This window comes from Diceros bicornis, chromosome 5 (assembly GCF_020826845.1).
Source record: "Diceros bicornis minor isolate mBicDic1 chromosome 5, mDicBic1.mat.cur, whole genome shotgun sequence".
NCBI classification, from domain to species: Eukaryota; Metazoa; Chordata; class Mammalia; order Perissodactyla; family Rhinocerotidae; genus Diceros; species Diceros bicornis.
In genome coordinates this window covers 28,527,431-28,546,012 of record NC_080744.1, presented here as the reverse complement: position 1 = coordinate 28,546,012, position 18,582 = coordinate 28,527,431, and the positions used below count along the sequence as shown (strand labels likewise).

Sequence of the window (18,582 nt, the reverse complement as noted above, 5' to 3'; positions counted from 1 at the left end):
GACTCGCTCCTGGCCCAGGCTGGGACCCGCCCGCCGCGCCTGGGGCGGGGGCTGCTGTGGCGCCTGCTCCAAAGGCGGGTCCAGGCGGAAGGGGCCTCCTCGGGGAAGCCAGGCGGGGTCCCAACAACACAGAGAGGCTCGCACGCCAGGCGTCCACTCCTCGCCAGACCCCTATCCCGTCCGTGTACACACACACGCACGCTGACCCCACGCAGGATCCAAAGCAAGCTTCAAAAGAACATCTTTGCGTTTTCTGCCAGCTCCCCATCATCATATAAGCGAGGAAGAAGCGGCTGAGAAACAAAAACTTCTCTTTCCGCTGTCCTGCCCGTTTCTGCAGCCTTGTTCCGAGGCCGAGGTGGGTTCACACTCCTGCTCCTCCTTCTCCCTGTCGATGGCTTTATCAAGAGTGTTTTGCCTGAGGGAGTCCCTTCTTAGCACAGGCAGTGTGGGGCTCCTCCGGGAGGCTTTTGTGGGACAAGACTGGGGGAGATGAGGAATGGGAAGGAAGGTAAAAGTCCAGTAATAGTACGAGTTCGCGATTCTGCATTCCCACCCCATGTTTACTTCCCGCAGCTGAGCAGAGTTGGCAGCGTCAACGCCCACTGCCTGGAACCTAGGCTCAGAGCGGAGACCACAGAATTGGCGGACTGAAGGGAGACCCGAGGAGGCCTGCACAGGCTCAAAACTAAGGATTCTTTGCTTGGTACCCAGGTTGATCTCCAGGTTTATGAAGCAGGTCTTGTCCAGTTTGTGCCAGCGTAACCGACATTTGGGGCCTGGTGTTTTCGTTTCTTGTTTACTTTCCTCTGTCTCCCCACCCTTAACCCACCCTCAGCCAATGTTGTGAAATTCTTGGAGACTCTTTGCCAACAGACTCGTCTCTAAGCTTTCTTACTGGAACGTTGGGATCCTCAGCTTTCTTCCTCTGAAACAGCACATCAAATGGTGACAACACGAAGGCAAAACAGAACATCTTTCTTTAGGAAGGACAGTAGAAACAGTTTCAGCACGGTTCTGGGGACTAGGGAAATCTCAAATGAGCCAAGACCCTCCCTCTGTGTCATTAAGAACCTTATAATGGAGTCATAAATGTAATCACTAGAAACCCAAGTGACATAATTATCTGAGCAGCACATGGCCAGTTTGCCAGAAGCAGCCTCAGGTATTCCAAGAGCTACTTAACTACACAGTTACTAACTAGTTAGTGCAGAAGGATAATTTGGTTTCAGACGATTTATTTCAAGCAGCTCTTTTACAAATAAAAGGGAGAGTGAAATATTTTTGAACTTTATGGAAATATTCAATGTAGGTTTCCCTTAAACAGCAATTTTCAGTGGCACCTTTAAAATTAGCTTTGATTTTCTAGAAATTACTAGTATGGAATACAAAAGCTGTGTGGTGCATTGGAAAGATTCTAGTCCCAGGAACACTAGATGTTCCTTGGGCAATACATATTCTCTTTCTCTTTCTCTGTTGCTCATCCGTAAAATGAGGGATTGACAGATGGTCCCTGAAGTCCATCTCTTTCTTATTCTATGACTGCGTTGGGTGGCAGGGTGTTAGTAACATGACTCTTATACAAAAGAAGGTACTCCAGTAATGTGGGGAAGAACTATAGTTTAGTAGAGAGGATGGGCAAAACCATTCCAGGAAGGGGAATGGCTCTGGCTATTGTTGAAAGAGCAGATGTCAGGTTATAAGCAGGTAACAGAGATTTGTCAAGTTATTGTTGGAAACATTTGCCAGTGTGATTCATAAATTAAAATAGATAGATAAGAAAGTAGATCAAAGCAGGCCAGCGAAACCCCTCTTTAGAAGTTTGTATTTAATCTGTATTTGAGCAAAGAGCAATTTCTGTAAATAGTTACTCTCAGAAGAACACCTCAAAATACCTAGGAAAGAAAGAATGGGCACAAAGCCCAGAATTTGTTGAAAAGTGAATGTTTAATTTTTATCTTTGTTTGGAAATATAGGCATGTCAGCAGGACTTTGTCCCGATTCTCTCTCAATAAATAGTGCCCCCCCTTCCTGGAGGCTGAGGCATGATCCTTCTTTTCACGTGAGCTTCATCCTCTTTTAACCATTACTTCTGTCACTAAATAAGTTTCATGTTTATAGACCTAAATGTTAGAGTTATAAAGGAACTTAGAGATTAGGCACTTCCCTCCATCACCTAATTTTATAATTAGTCTTAAGGACAGAATTAAACATGTGTCCTCAGTATAAAGGGGGAAAGTACACCAGCAGTAGAGCCTTAGAAGGAGAACTCATGCTTTCTGTGTCTGTGTGCAGGGAGACTAGTGGCTTGAAGAAGAGACATAGAAAAACATTTCAGGAGAAGGGGAATGACTTTTAAGTTCAGGCCGTCAGAACATTTTTTTAAATATATGAGCACTTTTTTTCAATTGGCAATTGCTTCATACGTATTAAAATTACCGACAGAGATATGATGTTCATTAATCATAGACTATAATTCCTTGTTGTATTTTGAAACACAAATGCCTAAGCACTTAGATGCATTTTAATGAAAGAGTAAAACTTTTTTCCCCCAAACCTTATTTTCTATTTCGTCATAACCTCATTGTGCCAAGCTGAAAAGAAAAACAATTAGAACAAAAGCAGCCATTCACCATTCACCTACCTGAGTTTTTGCATTGTCAACTGTGTGGGCCGGTTGTGAAATCTCCAGAGGTTGTCGGGTGAGATCCCAGAGGCAGAGGGGGGACCTGGCTGTGTTCAGAGGCTGGAGGCTGCTCCCCAGCATCACTGTGTAACTCCCACATCAGAGACTGGTCTGTTTGTGTGAGTTGGTGCTTGAACCGTGTTCCAGGCCATGGGACTCTGTGTGTGTGTGTGCGTGCGTGCTCACGCACAAGCACGCATGTGATGTTGGAGTGGAGTACCTTATCTCTGCTTTTAGGCAATTTATCAGAGAAGGGTCATGTTGATCAAGTCATCTTGATCCCCATAGACTGCGGGGGTTGAATGCTGCTTCCATCATCCAGGACTGCTGAGGCAATGGGGGTGTTGCAATGGACCTGGCAGATGTCCTCCCGACCTAATGACTGGTTGATAACTTTTTAGAACTCAGTTCTTCAGCATCTGTTTAAAAGATGATGTGTGATTAATTTAAAATAGGCACCACTCTCAAATAGTGTGTTTGCCCACAAAAGGAAAGTGAGCATTTGGGTGTTCTGTTAGATGCAGTAGAGGCCCCACTCTCTGGGCCCCATGTCCCCTTAATTCTCTTTGCAACTAAAGGGCTTTGAACTTTGGTGGTTGGTGTTTGGCAGAACAAAGGTCAGAGGCATGCCTATCCCTGCCTTTCCAGAGACTTCAGTAACCCTGAGGCACTAGGTACTGAGGGTAAAGCTGTTTGTGGCAGTTTGCTTGTTCCTCTTCTCACTACCTCTGACATTTTTTTTTTCCTTTTAGCTCAGGCTAAAAGGGAAAAAGATATGGCAAAAAAAAAAGTGAAGCTCAGGCAGGACTGTGCCCACCACAGCTGAAAAGCACATGAAGTGTGTCCTTTTTCAGGTTTTCCATGCTGCCCACTTTTCTTCCTCCTTAAATCCTCAGGCCCTTCCAGTTACCAAAAACTGTTCTTAAAATAAGCTCGAAAGCACATGCCCAAGGATGTTTAAATCACCCACAGCTGTTTAAAGAGTTAACCCTCCTAGAGATTTTTGCATTGGAATGGGGACCGATCCCTAAAGATAAAGGAATATTAGTGGGCCTTCGGGATTTATCAGTGAGCTAGAAGCAGAGCTTTCCCAGGAAGCTTGGAAGTCTTCCTACTCTACCTGGGAATCAGGCCTGCCTTGTTTGGTAACTGCTACCAAACCCAATTGTGTCTGTCAACCTTAAGAGAAGTGTCAACCTACAAAAACAGAATCCAGTTTAAGAGGCAAAGCGTTTATTTGGGATCAAAGAATTGCAATTCAGGGAGCACAGATTAAGGTAGAAACTCAAATAGTGTCCCAATTACAGCAGAGGGGCTTAGGGTTTTTATGGGAAAAAGGGACGATGAGGTGAGTTATGTTAAAGGAGAGTTCATTGGTGCTAGACGAGGTAACGCTCAGTTTGTACTTCATAGATTAGGCTTGAGATGCAATCATCAAGCAAAAGGCTAGACTTGTAATTCATTGATTGGTTAGCAATCTGGTCATCAGCAAAGTCCAGCTCCATCAGTCCTTACAGACAGGAAATTCTTGTCCTTACTGACTGCTTGGAATGTTAGCAGTTTGGTCCAGTTTGGAAGATAAAGAAAATAAGACATGCAAGGCAGTTCCTCTCAAATGGCTGCTCTGGCTGTTTTAATATGGCTCCACTCATGTCATCTTTCACAGAAGCCGGGAGAGTTTGCATGGGTGGGGTCTCCAGAGTGAGATCAGATGGTGCATTCCTAGAAGCAATGAGGGATAACAAAAAGAACTTGGGGCCTAGGAGTCAGTGACTGTTTCAGACGCTAAGGATGTAGAGGTGAATAAGACAATTCTTCTCTCAAAGGGTTCCATCTAATGGAAAGATTATGAAGTCAATTAATCATCAAAGGAGTGATGGTTAACAGCCTGTTTCCCAGGTTATACTAACCTGAAGTAAAACCAGATGCATCCCACCCATGTTATAAGAACTCCAGATCAGCTCACGTTCTTCTCTGAGCATTCCTGAAGTTCCCAAGGGGTGTACACATGCTTGCAAACTCGCCTTTTCAACCTACACGATGAGGCTGCAATTTACTTCTTTCTTGGTCCAGCTCCCTGGGGAGGTCTATCCCTGCCATACAAAGGGACCTACGCTGCTGAGAATGTCTGAAGGTGCCTACATGCAGTGTCCTCTTCCTTTTTGGCAGAGCAAATGGTCTGATCTGATGTTCTAGCTCTTGTCTAGACTTGCCTCAAATTTGTCCTAACAGAATCCTCAGGTGGGGGAAGGTACTTCCCCTCCTGCCCCACGCCCTACACCACCCCTGTAACCATGTAGTGACCTTCTTTACACCAGCTTGCTGTGTACTTTCTGAATCTTAGAGGTATTTCACAAAACAACCTTTATTTTTATTCGAGTTTTTATTGCAGTGGCCTCTCCCTAGGCCCCGGGAATCTGGGTCAGAAGGGAATGTGACTCGCACATACTGTACTCCTTGCCCAACACTGCTCCATGGCCTTTTCATCTTTCTCCTGCCTCTCATCGTGTTCTTCTCTTGGGATGAATCCTTTCCCAGGGGCATCACAGACTCTTACACAAATAAGCTCAGCTGGGGCTGACTTACTAGCTTTTCAGACACCTCGGGAGACATATCAAGTCTACAGTCAATGCAACTTTAGCTGTCAACTTGGGACATGCTGCATGCTTGCCTCAATGGAAGTGTGTACAATGGCGGTACAGTAAATCCACAGAGAAAGAAGTGGGCAACTCCTCCTGGGATGGAGTGGGATTGAGGCAGGTCAGTCAGGACTCAGAGGAGGCGTTGCTCGGGCTGGGTCTGGAAAGATGAGAAGATTCTCGCCCTGCAGATAAGGGGTTTGAAGTCTGACTGCACCATTCATCTGCCGTGTGATCTTGGAGTTTCCTCATAAGAAGACTGACTTGCATAATGCCTCACGCAGTGCTGGTGATGGTTAAATGTAATCAAGTATGTGAGAGCTGCATAAAATGAAAGGTAACACTGATTATTATAATGAAGATGATGATTTCAAGGGCAGTTGTTTTACGGGCGGGTAGCCTATCTTTAGTTGACAGCTTCTCAAAAACAGGCAGACTGAAAACTTGGAGGTGGGTGGATGATAACAGAGGGTGGAGGATTTTTAAAAACATAACACTGTCCCAGGTCCAACACCAGTGTAGGTGGTTGCTGGGGGTCTGTGAAACAGTCGGTGTCCTGCTGCTGCCTGATATTTGAAACTGTAGGATCTATAAGTGATCCTGGTGACCTATGGCTCACTGTTTCTTTGCAAGCGATGAATCCACTTTGTGATTAGATGCAATATCAATGTTGCATTGATGGTGGAGATAATCAATTTTGCAACTGTGTTACAAGGAACAGAAGATTGAGTGCTCAGGGTTAGTCTCTTGTAGAACAGGTAAGGATGAAGAGAAGGAGAAGTCTAGAATATATGGCAAGGATATTTCTGAGGGTTAGTAGCTGGGAGGTTGAGGGCAGGGGCAGGGTGCTAATAGCTGTCACATAACCTTCTCTAGAAGTGCTTTCCTGGTTCTATGAAATCTATGGAATAACCTACTCAGCATCCTTGCATGAAACCAAATTCTGTGGGTAAAAAGAAGTACAGTGCAACAGTATCCTGCTGGAGGATCACATCTTACTCTGCAGGCTTCTTCCAAGGCAGTTCTTGGAGGTGGCTCGCAATATCAGAAACGCCGTCTTCTGGATCCAGATCATTGCATGTGATCAATGAAACCTCGCTCCTGTCATGGGCAAGAGTGAGAATGACAGACATCAGAAAAAGGCAGCATTGAGGCAAAAGGTCATGTTTATCAAACTTTGCCTTCCAGAACAAATCTCTAATCCATTTAGATGGGTTAATATTTGATCCAGTCATGCCCAGGGAAGAGGTGAATGACTCTCCTCGTTTGTCCAAGAGCAGTGTCCTTGGTTTTCATGTCTCTGCCAGGATTGGGGGTCTTTAGATCTAGTCTCCCCACCCTGTTTGTCTGATCACTATATAATTAGAACTGGGAGAGACTTCCATGTTCACACAGCTGGAACCCACCTGCAGGAACAAACAGCTGGAACCCATCTTCAGTTGGAGGGAAACTTCCAGATTTTTGTAAGATTCTTCCTCCTGGGTAATCTACTGTCCTATTTGTTTATCTATGTACTATTTCTAGCCATCGATCCATTTCAATGAAACCATTTTCTCCCTTTTAAAGTCTCTGGGCCCAAGCTCATGAATGAAGAAGAAAATGAATCAGATTCTAAAGTTTAAAATGAAAACAAATTTCTTTTGGGATAGTCTGTATGTGAATAAAGGGAAATTAATGAGACTGGGAGGTTTAGGAGGGATTCTTCAATTGTGATAAAATCCCCAAAGACCTGGGGAAGCCATTTGCTGAAGGGCATCTGGGGCGCCCCTGGATACAGGCATTGTATGTGGCTTGACAAGGAAAGAAACAGAAAGTATGCTTTTATCTCTGTTTTCTCGTAACCTTGCCTGCTAATTTCTTTCCTTAAGAAAGTTTTGCATGGTCTTTGAAAGCAAAGTGGAACACATCCCAAGATCAAAAGAAGGTACTGCCAGTGTACCAGAAAGAAGATAAAGAGAGGAATATGCATTGAGTGTCCATGCTCTCACTTTGGGGGATATAGCCCTAGAACATATAAAAATGTGAAACTATGTTGTAATTGTAACCATAGGTACTCATCATAAGCTGTCAAATTAACTCCATAGTGCATAAAGTCTGATGGATCTCTTGAATACAAGATATTGCCTGAGGAGAGAAGAGGAGAATATTAATTTTTGTGAAGACTAAGGGATTGCTTTGAGACAGAGGTTAGTTAGTCTAAAGAACAGTTGGGACAAATTCCACTGACAATAAGCTGACTGACAGTTATGTGCTTGGAGGTAGAAGGATATATGTGAATGAGTCTGACCACCAGATGTGAGGCTCTGCACCTTGGCCTAGGCAGATTCACTTCTGCACCCAAAATAATATGTCTCTTACTTATTTTCTTCCAGTTCCACTTTACCTGTCTTTGGGGGGAATTTAGAATTGAGTATATGAGTGAGGAAGTTGTGAGTAGGGGAGCAGACGTTAGACACTGGTGGCCATGGTATGTGCTTGCTGGGATTTCGTTTCTGGATGTCTTAGGGAGTCAAGATTACAATAAGCCTGAGCAAATCTTAGCTGAGTTGTTACAGAATGAGTGTGCAAATTCTGAAAATCAGAAACAAAGATACTCCCTTACCTTTCCAGACTGGGACGTGAGGGCCTTCAACCTACAATGAGCAAGTGGCTTTTTAGGATGTGAAGCCCCTATGTGGTGTCGGTCCTGTGCCTTAACTAGAGGTGGTCTGTGGGCTTGGCTTATATGCCAAGCCTTAAGGGATGATGCATTTCAGTGAGATTGGGCCACAGGTCAGCCTGTCATCTATTTCTTCCAGCTGGTGCCCTATACCACCAACTAAACTTATACAAACTTGTCTCTGCAATTCCATGGTCACTGGACTTTTTCCAGTGAAAGCAGAAAAGGCTCTCTTATGCTTAATGAGAACCATGGAATTGCAGACTTTTAGAGTTAGCAAATCTCTCTTTTTATAGATGAACAAATTTAGGCCTGGAGAGGAAAATGGAATCAGTCATTAAAAAATAATATTGAGGGTCTCCCATGAGGCAGACACTGTGATTAAAGGTGAATAATATGGGTTCTGCTTTCCTGTAGATTATACACCAGTAGGAAACACTGACAAGTAAACAGGTAATTGTTTGCCCAAGATCATGCAGATGATGGCTTGGAAATGGCATCTGTGAAAACTGACAACAGGGAAATCTTTATTTTGTGATATTCTTGTGGGCAGATTCTGAGCTTTATGACTTTGCTTTGACACTTGTATCTAGTGAGGTGTCCTTGGTTTTAATATCTAAAGCATAGAGTATTTGGACAGAGACTCTAGACAGACCTGCCAGCTCACTCTCCCTTCCGTAAACAGCAATGTCCCCACCACCTGTACAGCACTGGGATGTCCTACAAAGGACCCACTCTCTTCTCTGCAATATGGAAGACGTTGGCAACCTTACTATCCACCACTGCCACCTACTGACTCTTTTGAGTACCGCCAGCTCTAGTTCTATTTCCTAGTGTTTAGACTCTGGGATTCTGGCCTTGTTTGGAAGAGAGGTGTTTACTGTGTGACCTCTAAGGTCCCTTCCGATCTTGAAAACCCGCGATTCTACAATTGTCTTTGACATTAGAAGGCAATATTTGCCCATTGCAGAGAAAGAGATTTAATTGATTTCAAATCAATAAAACTTTGATGAGATTTTCCAAAAAACTAGAAAGAAAACACATCCAGGAGACTGAAAAGCACAATGTAAATGTAAAGAGCGTGACAAATGGGTAGCACGGCAGCCCAGCAGCTGTGTTGGAGCAGCAGACATGTAGGAATGCTTGTCATTCTTTTAGGGGTGGCTCTCCCCTCTGCAATCATGTACCACGTTCTTGCTAAACTCCCAAGAACACACTTTCACTTGATTCTATTATAAATTATACTCTGTGCTTAATGGAAAACTTTTCATCTGCTATTTATTTCAGTTTTGTGGAATGACCAAAAAATTTTTTAATGTGTAGTTTGGTATTCTTCAGCAGTGTACCAAATTTGTCTACAGTTATTATGAAACAGACAAGGTGGATCAATACCAAATGCTGATGAGAAAGAGCGCTCCCTTTGCTCAGTGTCACATGCCTTCCCATGTAACCAGCAGAACCCTGGATTCCTCTGTCTTTCTAGATTCACCATCATACGCCCAGGGCTGTTGAGCAACACTACAGGCTTAGTACTAGGACCCATGACCTCTTTAAGGGCTGAAAAAACATTTGATGTGAAAATAATGTTTATTGACTTACACACAAGGAAAGCTCAAAATAAAAAAATTGATAATAATTAATCAAATGTTTATGAAAATATATCATTTATTTTTAAATTTAGGATTCATAAGAATTATATTACATTTGAGAATATTTTGAGGGTCAAATTTTTCTCCCATTTTAAGAATTTCTCAGTATGGACAATGATTGCCAAGAAATCATAGGCAATCATGAATTAAATGAATTACTCATAGACAAATAATTTGAAAAACAAAAATCAGTGTCAAATTTATAGTGAAAAGTCATTTTTACTGCTGGATGTGGGCACATTCATATATATTTGATATAATGTGGGGCAGGACTTTGTGGTTTTTAAAGGCTCTGCATGTTCTTTAAAGTTTTCTCCAAAGAACTAAAGATGTAGTTAGAAACTGCCTGCTGCAAACACCAAATATATTTCAATTCTAAAGTCTTCAAATTTCTTAAGAAATAAAATCTTAAAAGTTTATAAGAATTTTTTTTCTATTTTGTTGTAATCTGTACTTGTTTAATTCTATTTTTAATTATCCATTAAGTTAAAATCATGCTCCAGGAAGAGGCACCATATTTACCCTATCAATGTGTCTGAATGTCTGTGACACGCCACCCCTGGGATGTGTGAGTTCTACAGTTTCAGATTGACAGCTCTTGAGAGATGATGGCAGCAATCTTTTTTTTCTCTTTCTTCTTCGTCTTTTGAGAAAGATGTTAAGAAATCATTACAGCAAATTGTAAGGTCTTTCATTTGATGAAAAGATCTAAGGAGTTTTTTGTTTGTTTGTTTGTTTACCACATAGTAACATCATTTGCCTGTTGTCTAACAGTCTATGTACATCTGCTGGGAGAACTAGAAAATATTCTCTGAGAATAATCCAAATTGTTCCCAATTCAAGAAGCTCCTAAGAATAAGCTTGAATTCCCCTTCCTCCAGTCCTCTGTAAGAGTTGACCCCAGACCCACTTTCAAGCATTACATGGATTCTTCCATGTTCCTCCCTGTTCTTTCTAAATAATACATCCTAATTCCACCTTTGGCCACGAACCACCTACTTCTTGGGGAAGAAGGTCTGCCTCCCTTCACCTCCAGGTGAAACTGCTCTCAGTGCTCTCCTCACAGCCAGCTGCCTAACTGACTTGAGTACCTGGAATCCTGTCTTCAACAATCCTCTGATTTACCCTTCCCTGGGTTCAGGGTTCCCTACAAGTCCCTCTTCTTCATAGCTCCCAGCTCCTATCTTACGGTCTCATCTCAGTAAATGAGAGCTCCCTCCTCTTCCCCATGGATGCTACATCCTCTTTTAGGGAGGCATTTGGTGTGTCTTAATGGTCTTTGTGTTCTAGCACAGTACCTGGTACCCAGTAGGGGCTTATGTTTGTTATTAAATTAATTAATAAATGAATTAAAGAACGTGAGTGGATTTTGTAATACTATGACTGATAGGTAAATACTCAGTGATCCTTAAGGGATAGGAAAGAATGGTTGGGGCTGGAAGTTGTGTTCAGGAAACTTTTAAATAGGCTTTCCAAAGGAATGGGCTGACAAGAGGTATGAGATTAACGGGAAGGGAAAAGAAAAGATGTAATTAGGTGACTGAGGATACCTGACTCCTGATACCCTGTCAGAGAGAAAAGTCCCTGTCGTTTTAGCCTCATTTGGCAATGCTGTTCTTTGCCCCTACCATGCCTCCTTTTGCCCTTGGCAGGAGCCTTTGTTGGAAGAGATGGTGATGGGCCTGGGCCCGCTGTTGTTGGTCTTCGTGCTGGGTCTGGGTCTGACCCCACTGACCCTGGCTCAGGGTGACTTCAGGTACAGAGATTTCCTGACCAAGCACTATGATGCCAAACCAACGGGCCGGAATGACAGATACTGTGACAGCATGATGGTGAGACGAGGCCTGACCACACCCTGCAAAGACACCAACACCTTTATTCATGGCAAGAAGACAAGCATCAAGGCCATCTGTGGAGATAAGAATGGAGAGACTTATAATGGAAATTTGAGAATAAGCAAGACTCCTTTCCAGGTCACCACTTGCAAGCATGTAGGAGGGTCCCCCCGGCCTCCATGCCGGTACAGAGCCACACCAGGGTACAGAAACATTGTTGTGGCCTGTGAAAATGGCTTGCCTGTCCACTTTGACGAGTCCTTTTTTCGTCCATAACTTGCACGACACTGCCCAGAGCTGGCTCTGCTCTCCTTTCCTTGCCGTTTCCCTTCCCCACCCCAGAACAGTGGCGGCAACATTCATTGCCAGGGGCCCAGAAAATGAGCTGCTCGGATCTTTTGCTGTTTTACAATATGTTTAATAAATAAAAATGTCTCTGAAATTGGTAAGAATCAAAGTCTTCTCACTGATTCTTGGCCTATTGATCTTTCCCCATTTTCTCTACTCAGCTGTCTCCTGAGAGGATTGGATGGAATAGAAATGCCTTTTTCTTTATCAGTCAGTTCCTTATCAGTCAGTGGGGAGGTGGACTTCACTTTCTGTGAAGGTAAGGATGTTAAATTCATCTTACAAAGAGAGCTGGCAAAATTCCAGGACTCGTGGCCCCTAAGAAGAGTTTTCACGAGGGGCAAATTATTTTTGCTGTCAAATAATAAGCCAATATTGCTTTTACAAATGTTAAACCTTAAGGAGAAGAGTTTAGAACTTAATAGCAACAGATTAATTACACTCTCACTGTCTCTGTCTCCCTCTGTCACACACATGCACACACAAACATGCACACATGCAAACACATGCACACACATGTAATCCTGCATGAATACCAAAATCCATTCAGGGTGGACACCTCTTGTCTTAAGCAGGAGGTAATTTTCGTGTTGCTTTGAATGGAATGCTCCCAGGATATTCTCGTGGTTATTTTATATAAAGATCAAAAAATTTGATTACTTGACATTATTTTCTCTAATCTTTTACTTTATCAACTGATGTCTGGCAACCGCGAGATCTTAGAGAAGTCATAGAGACACTCCAAGCTTATCCCGCATTCTTCTTCAACTGGATTTATTTTCAAGTAAACATAAACTTAGGTTAACAGACACTCTCTTTGTAAAATATACTAACCAAAGCACAGGTTCAGTGGTTAACTTCCTGTTACCCAATTCCCATCAACAGGAGCCTGGATATTTTATTTAGAATGTAGTTAAAAATTACAATTATAAATCACTAGTTTTGCCGTCTCGTGAATATATGTCTGTATGATTACAGTATTCCCACGGTGGCCTCTCCTGCTGCTCACATTGCCCTGAAATGGGCCAAAAGCCCTGGTTCCTCAATACCTGGGTTATAGACCAGTGTCCAGGTGCCACCTGGGAGCCCAGCCTCACTGAAAGTACTCAAATTTATGGAGGAAGGGATGGAGAAGTGGCTTACTGCTGCACACTCAGCATGTGAATCTGTCCACCTTGAGTTAATCTATTTCAAAGTTGAAAACACCGTCATTTCCTAAGAAAGTAAGCAAAAGAGTTTTCCAAACCTCTCGTATTAGAAAATCTGCCTTATAAAATCTCAAAACCCCTTAGGAAGTGAGAAAGTTTCAGTTTTTGGTAGAGTGTTTGGACCCTTTTCTCAGGTTCTCCCACCAGTACTACCTCCCTGATATGAGGCAAAGTGACTTCATACAGATCATTGCCCCACTCAAAGTCTTGATGGGGAAGGTCAAAGGCAGGGACTGTTATTATATTGATCATGCCATAGCTGTGAAAACTCACATCTTCTCCAAACACCTGCTTAGAGCATTATCATTGCATACGCTGCTCTGGTGTTAAGGCAAATGACGATTTCCTAAGAAGTCACATAGCAGTGGGGTGGGGGTGCTTCCCAGCCTGCTGATGGAGCTAGCAGCTGGGTAGCCAATCTGAGTGCTTTTTGTGCTGGGTCTCTTTTTCTCTCACAACCAAAAGCTGTTTAGAATGAAATGTCAAGTCACAGACAAGTCATTTTATCTCAAGCGAATCATTTGTGGAATTGAAGTTCTGGTCATCTGTGCTTTGTTGACTTTGCGAGGAAAAGAGAAGAAAAACCCTAAAATGTCAAGTCCTTTGAAGAGTGGTGAAATGCAAGGCAGAAAATTCCATGCAATTTGGAGAGAAAAAATTTCTCTAGGGACACAGCATAAATCCTAGTAGCTGAGATATTTCAGCTTAGTAACAGCCTTCTAATTTTTGAGGAATACAGGTACTCTACAAAATAAAGTGGGGGTCAATAATATATGCAATTTGGTGTAGTCATTCATTATTTTATCAGACTGAAGGATGCAAAGGAAACCAATAAAAATGAAAATTATAAAAATGATAACTGCCAACATTTACTGAACACTTACCATGGGCTAAGCATTGTGATCAGCACTTCGCATTGATTTTATCGTTTATTCTTCATAACATCCCTAAAAGGTAGGTATTATTATTATGCTCATTTTACTTATGAGGAAATATGCCAAGAGACGTTAAGTAATTTTCCCAAGGTCACAAATTTAGTGTGGCAGAGCTAGGTCTTTGGGATCACAGTATCATAAGAAGTTCTTATTGAGTGTGAATGTGGTGCAATGGAGAAAGCCTTTGGGGCAAGCTCTGACCAAAAAGTATGTGTTAGGTTGATTAAGGAATCGTTTCATTTTCTGCTATAGCTGGAGCCTTGAGATGCACCCATTGATGTCTACATTGGACTTTTCTTTTTGCAAATATTTTTCCATGTCTTGTTAAATCAGTTGGTAAGTGTGGCTGAAGCCATGGGTTTGCTCTGCATGAATAGTTTAAGTCTCCTCTGTAGCCAGTTATCTTGCTAAACCACATTCTTGGTCACAAAGAACCAGGATGCGAAAAAGTAGACAGAACTGTGCAAGATTAGAGGTGCAAGATTAGATTTGGGAAAAACAACCTGAAGGACATTGTTGTAGTGAAGCTATTACCTAAGTGCTAAGTGTACCTTCAGAAGGTGTATCCATTGGTCTTGGGGTGAGGAGTAAGTCAAGCATCATTTCTCCCTGCCACCCTTCTTTGCATAACCCCTTCACTTCCCTCTCTTCCTAACTCCACATCTTGTATCTACAGCTGCAGTCACAGGAATGTGACATAGAGCTTTATATCTTTCTGTGCGCAGGCAAAAGGTGGCTGTGAATGTAGGAGGTGGTATTTAAAATAATCAAGTTTTTTTTGATACTGGTCATTATCACCAACCAAAGGATAGGCTTTAGGTGGAACAAATTGCAGTCCCTCATCAGCCATTTCAGTCACTCAGTGTGATCTGATATTATGAAGCCACATCTTTGAAAACAAAGGAACGTAGTAGCCATAGACATCAAACCCAAGAGTTCAGCTGGGGCCAGCCGTTGGACTGCACATGTAGGTATGGGCCTGTCTGACTCTCAAAAAATTCTCCTTGCTGCACGTTGGGTTGCTCACTTCCTGTCGAATCAGGGTGATAGTTTTCTTTGCTCTAGTGAGTTAGCCCTGCCTCACTCAAGAGGCAGGTGGATTCAGTTCATTAGTTCACGTCAATCCCAGGAGTGGCAGCCAGATGGCAGCATCTGGCTAGTTGGTGTTGGTGAGTGATCCACCTCCACTGCCACTCTGTTCTGCCCCTGGTTAAACTCTGATGCTAGAGAAGCAACTCTGAGCATAGACGTCTTTAATAGCCTGGATATTTGGGAAAGAGGGATGAGAGAGGCAGCAGAGGAAGTGAAAGGAGCACAGATTTTAGCAGATAGGCCTGGATTCCTTTCTTCAGTCAACAAAAGCAGTGTTCTGAATGTACATGACAATGCTTTCTTTGTTGTTGCTCTGGAAGTTTTTTGTTTCTTTGTTTTTTAACTCTGTTAAACATATGTTTATTTTCTACTGCCAAGAGGTGCCAACACAATGATCCTGCAACTAGAGAAGACAGACAACTACCGACAGCCATTGGCAAGACAGGCAGAGCATCGAGGATAGATGATGACAATGGAATATATCACCAGGGCCTGGTTTTTTAGGTTGTGCATAGAAACAGCAAGGAAAAAAGACACAGTCCAAGTCTTCTGTTGTGGAGATTGTGCTGCTTAGATTTATTTTTTAAATGTTTCTTAGCTTTTCTTATCAGTCAACTCCACAAGCCTGGGAAACACCTTCACTCTCTGTACCCATTTCATTTCATTTGTTCATTAGCCTGCTTAGTGCATTTATTATCTCCTTCAACCAATATTTACTATCTTCAAAGCACTGTGGTGGGTGCTCTGTTTTTGGTTTTGTTTTTTATGAGATTAACAAGATTTCCAAAAGGGCTTGATTTTAATACCTTTAGAAGAATAGCCACATGAGAGGAAAGGCTGAATGTTATTCTATCCTCTTTGTGCTGCCTTCCTCAATTCCCAGATATAAGGAATTAAAATGAGTTCCTAAGCTTTCTTTGACAGAGTCTATCCAAACTTTTGGGAATCTGAGTCTCCAGAGAAGCAAACATTCTCCAAAGATCACATGACTGGAGAATTATCTCAAGAGACAGACAACTCCAGTTTCATTTAGATTTTCCTTTTCTCCCCTTTTCAAACCCTGACCATATAGGCCATATATACCTGGACAGCCAACCAGTCAGTCTCTGCCCTGGGTCATTGGCTATAGCAACTTCTCTAGAAAAGAGAAAGGCTCTTGCTTTCAGAGAAGACCATATTTGCAAACTATTCACTCTTGGGCAAGCAAGAGTGGGAAAAGTTGTGAGCAGAAAAGAGTGGGGAGATGGTACATATAAGAAGGAGGAAAGAGGAGACTACAGAGCTGAGAAATGTCAGCTTGCCATTCTCAACACCTCTCTGCAGTGCCCAATTCTTACCTTCCTTTCTCCTGCCCCTTGGTTTCTTCCTAGGCACCTCCAAGGTAGCAATGTCTCTCCAGAGGACCCATTCATTGCTTCTGCTCTTGCTGCTGACCCTGCTGGGGCTGGTGCTGGTACAGCCATCCTATGGCCAGGATGACATGTACCAACGATTCCTGCGGCAACACGTGGACCCTGGGGTGAGAGATGGCAGTGATCGCTACTGCAACTTGATGATGCAAAGACGGAAGATGACTCTCTATCAGTGCAAGCCCTTCAACACCTTCATCCATGAAGACATCTGGAACATTCGTAGTATCTGCAGCACCACCAGTATCCAGTGCAAGAATGGCAGGATGAACTGCCATGAGCGTGTAATGAAGGTCACAGACTGCAGGGAGACAGGAAGTTCCAGGGCTCCCAATTGTAGATATCGGGCCATCGCCAGAACTAGGCGTATTGTCGTTGCCTGTGACGGTAACCCAGAGGTGCCTGTGCACTTTGATAGATAGACGCCACCTGTCAGGGGTTATGGCCCAGCAGTTGGCCTTTCACTTACTCCTTGAATAGCAATGAGTAAAGCATTTGAGCTGTCCAGGCTCTGTCTCCTCTGCTTATTTCTTATTCTTTTTCTCTATATACCCATTCTGTTAAATAAAATCACAGAGAAGTGGAGACATAAACCTATAAGAAGTCTGGGCTTTTCTATAATAAGCTTCCTTTTATAATACTAGTCAACTTAGCTCTCTCAAATCCTTTCCTTTGGAATTTAGTCATTATTTGTATTTCTATAGCATTTCAAGCAATTCAAAGTGCTTTCGTCTAAATTTTTTCATTTTAACGCCACAGTACCCCTGTAACGCTGCTGCTGATATTGTTATATATACTAACCTGAAGTCAAGGGATCTGCTAAAGACCATGAAGTTAGTGGATGTGCTGAGACAAAAATCCAGTTTAACTGGCTACTAATCTAGGGTATTTTCCACTTCATTACAAGGAGTATTTTGAAACTATCTTTTTTTTTGTTATGCCCAAAACTCAGCTGTTGGGGGAAACATTAAAAATTTGGAAATATGTACTGGCAAAACAAGAGCTCTATCTGTATAATTTGGCAATTTTGTTGTGTTTGGATCTAATAAGATCAAGAAATGATACAAGGAATTTTCTTTTTCTCTTCTCAAACTGTTGAATCACCCTCGTAAGTCAAAGTATTAAAAATATACTAGATCATTAAGAATCATTCCCTCTTCCTGAATGAAAGATATTTCATGTTTTCCTTATAGTAAAGGACTTAAACTGCACATATCTGAGAAAACTGTGCTAAGGTTCTTGTGTGGGGGATTATTTCTTTTTCTCCTATTCTTTTTCGTTCTCCTATCCTCTTTTAATTCTTCTCTAGTTTATAAACATGCATACACCTTAATATCCTCATAAATTCTGGTCCAAGACTAATGCCCATCAGATCGATGGACATGACACAGAAAACTTTGTCTCATTTACTCCAGAGGGAATGATTCCTCTCAAAGATAATTCTCACACCTTCCCTTCTCTCTTTGAATATTTACAAGCAAATTGGACAACAGAGATGTATGAAGATGCTAGCTGCTAAAGAAGGAAAGTGTGTGTGAATGTTTGTGTGTGATTAAACCAAAAACCTTTCAATTACAGCAGATATCTATTATTTGTGTATGACTTGATTTGGTATACATATACATTGTAAAATAATCACTATAATCAAGCTAATTAACATACCTATCACCTCCTAGGTTTACCCTTCTATGTGTGGTGAAACACTTAGGGTTTACCCTGTGAGCTAATTTCAAGTATACAGGACTACATTGCTACCTATTAAAAAACAAAATTCAACTGAGTAAATTTTTAAGATCTTATTGGCCTTATTCAATGGTTCATGAATCAGGCAGCATCAAATCTAGCAGATAAAAAGAAGCTCCAAGGAGCTGTACAAAATGAAAGACTTCTACAGGCAGAAGGGAGTAGGAGCAAGGAAGTTATGCTAGGCAAAAAAGTGGATTTGTTATGGCAAGGTCACTTTCCTTTAGGGGATGGCAGGGGTCTATCAGGCAGATTACCTAGCTAGTGCTGATCAGGGGATTCCTGATTGACTGGTTAAGATTCCATTTCTTGGAGAGCTAAAACTGTAATTAAGTTAAGCTGCTTCTTGGTGATGTGGGGCTTAGCATAAGCAGCTCTA

The 18,582-nt window shown here is 42.3% G+C and overlaps 2 protein-coding genes across 2 annotated transcripts; both read left to right on the top strand.

Annotated features, from left to right (window-relative positions):
- Nucleotides 1-269: 269 nt before the first annotated feature.
- Nucleotides 270-18,057, top strand: RNASE4 (ribonuclease A family member 4). The gene is made up of 2 exons (XM_058541062.1): nucleotides 270-358; nucleotides 16,422-18,057. Exon 2 carries the CDS (start codon nucleotides 16,439-16,441, stop codon nucleotides 16,880-16,882), a length of 444 nt encoding a protein of 147 aa, XP_058397045.1. The 5' UTR covers nucleotides 270-358; nucleotides 16,422-16,438; the 3' UTR covers nucleotides 16,883-18,057.
- On the top strand, nucleotides 280-11,977 carry ANG (angiogenin). The gene is made up of 2 exons (XM_058541063.1): nucleotides 280-358; nucleotides 11,286-11,977. The coding sequence occupies exon 2, from the start codon at nucleotides 11,304-11,306 to the stop codon at nucleotides 11,742-11,744; it is 441 nt and encodes a 146-aa protein (XP_058397046.1). The 5' UTR covers nucleotides 280-358; nucleotides 11,286-11,303; the 3' UTR covers nucleotides 11,745-11,977.
- Nucleotides 18,058-18,582: the final 525 nt, after the last annotated feature.

Bases quoted from the DNA above. Each gene is read 5' to 3' on its own strand.
- ANG (XM_058541063.1), top strand. From the start codon at position 11,304: ATGGTGATGGGCCTGGGCCCGCTGTTGTTGGTCTTCGTGCTGGGTCTG.
- RNASE4 (XM_058541062.1), top strand. From the start codon at position 16,439: ATGTCTCTCCAGAGGACCCATTCATTGCTTCTGCTCTTGCTGCTGACC.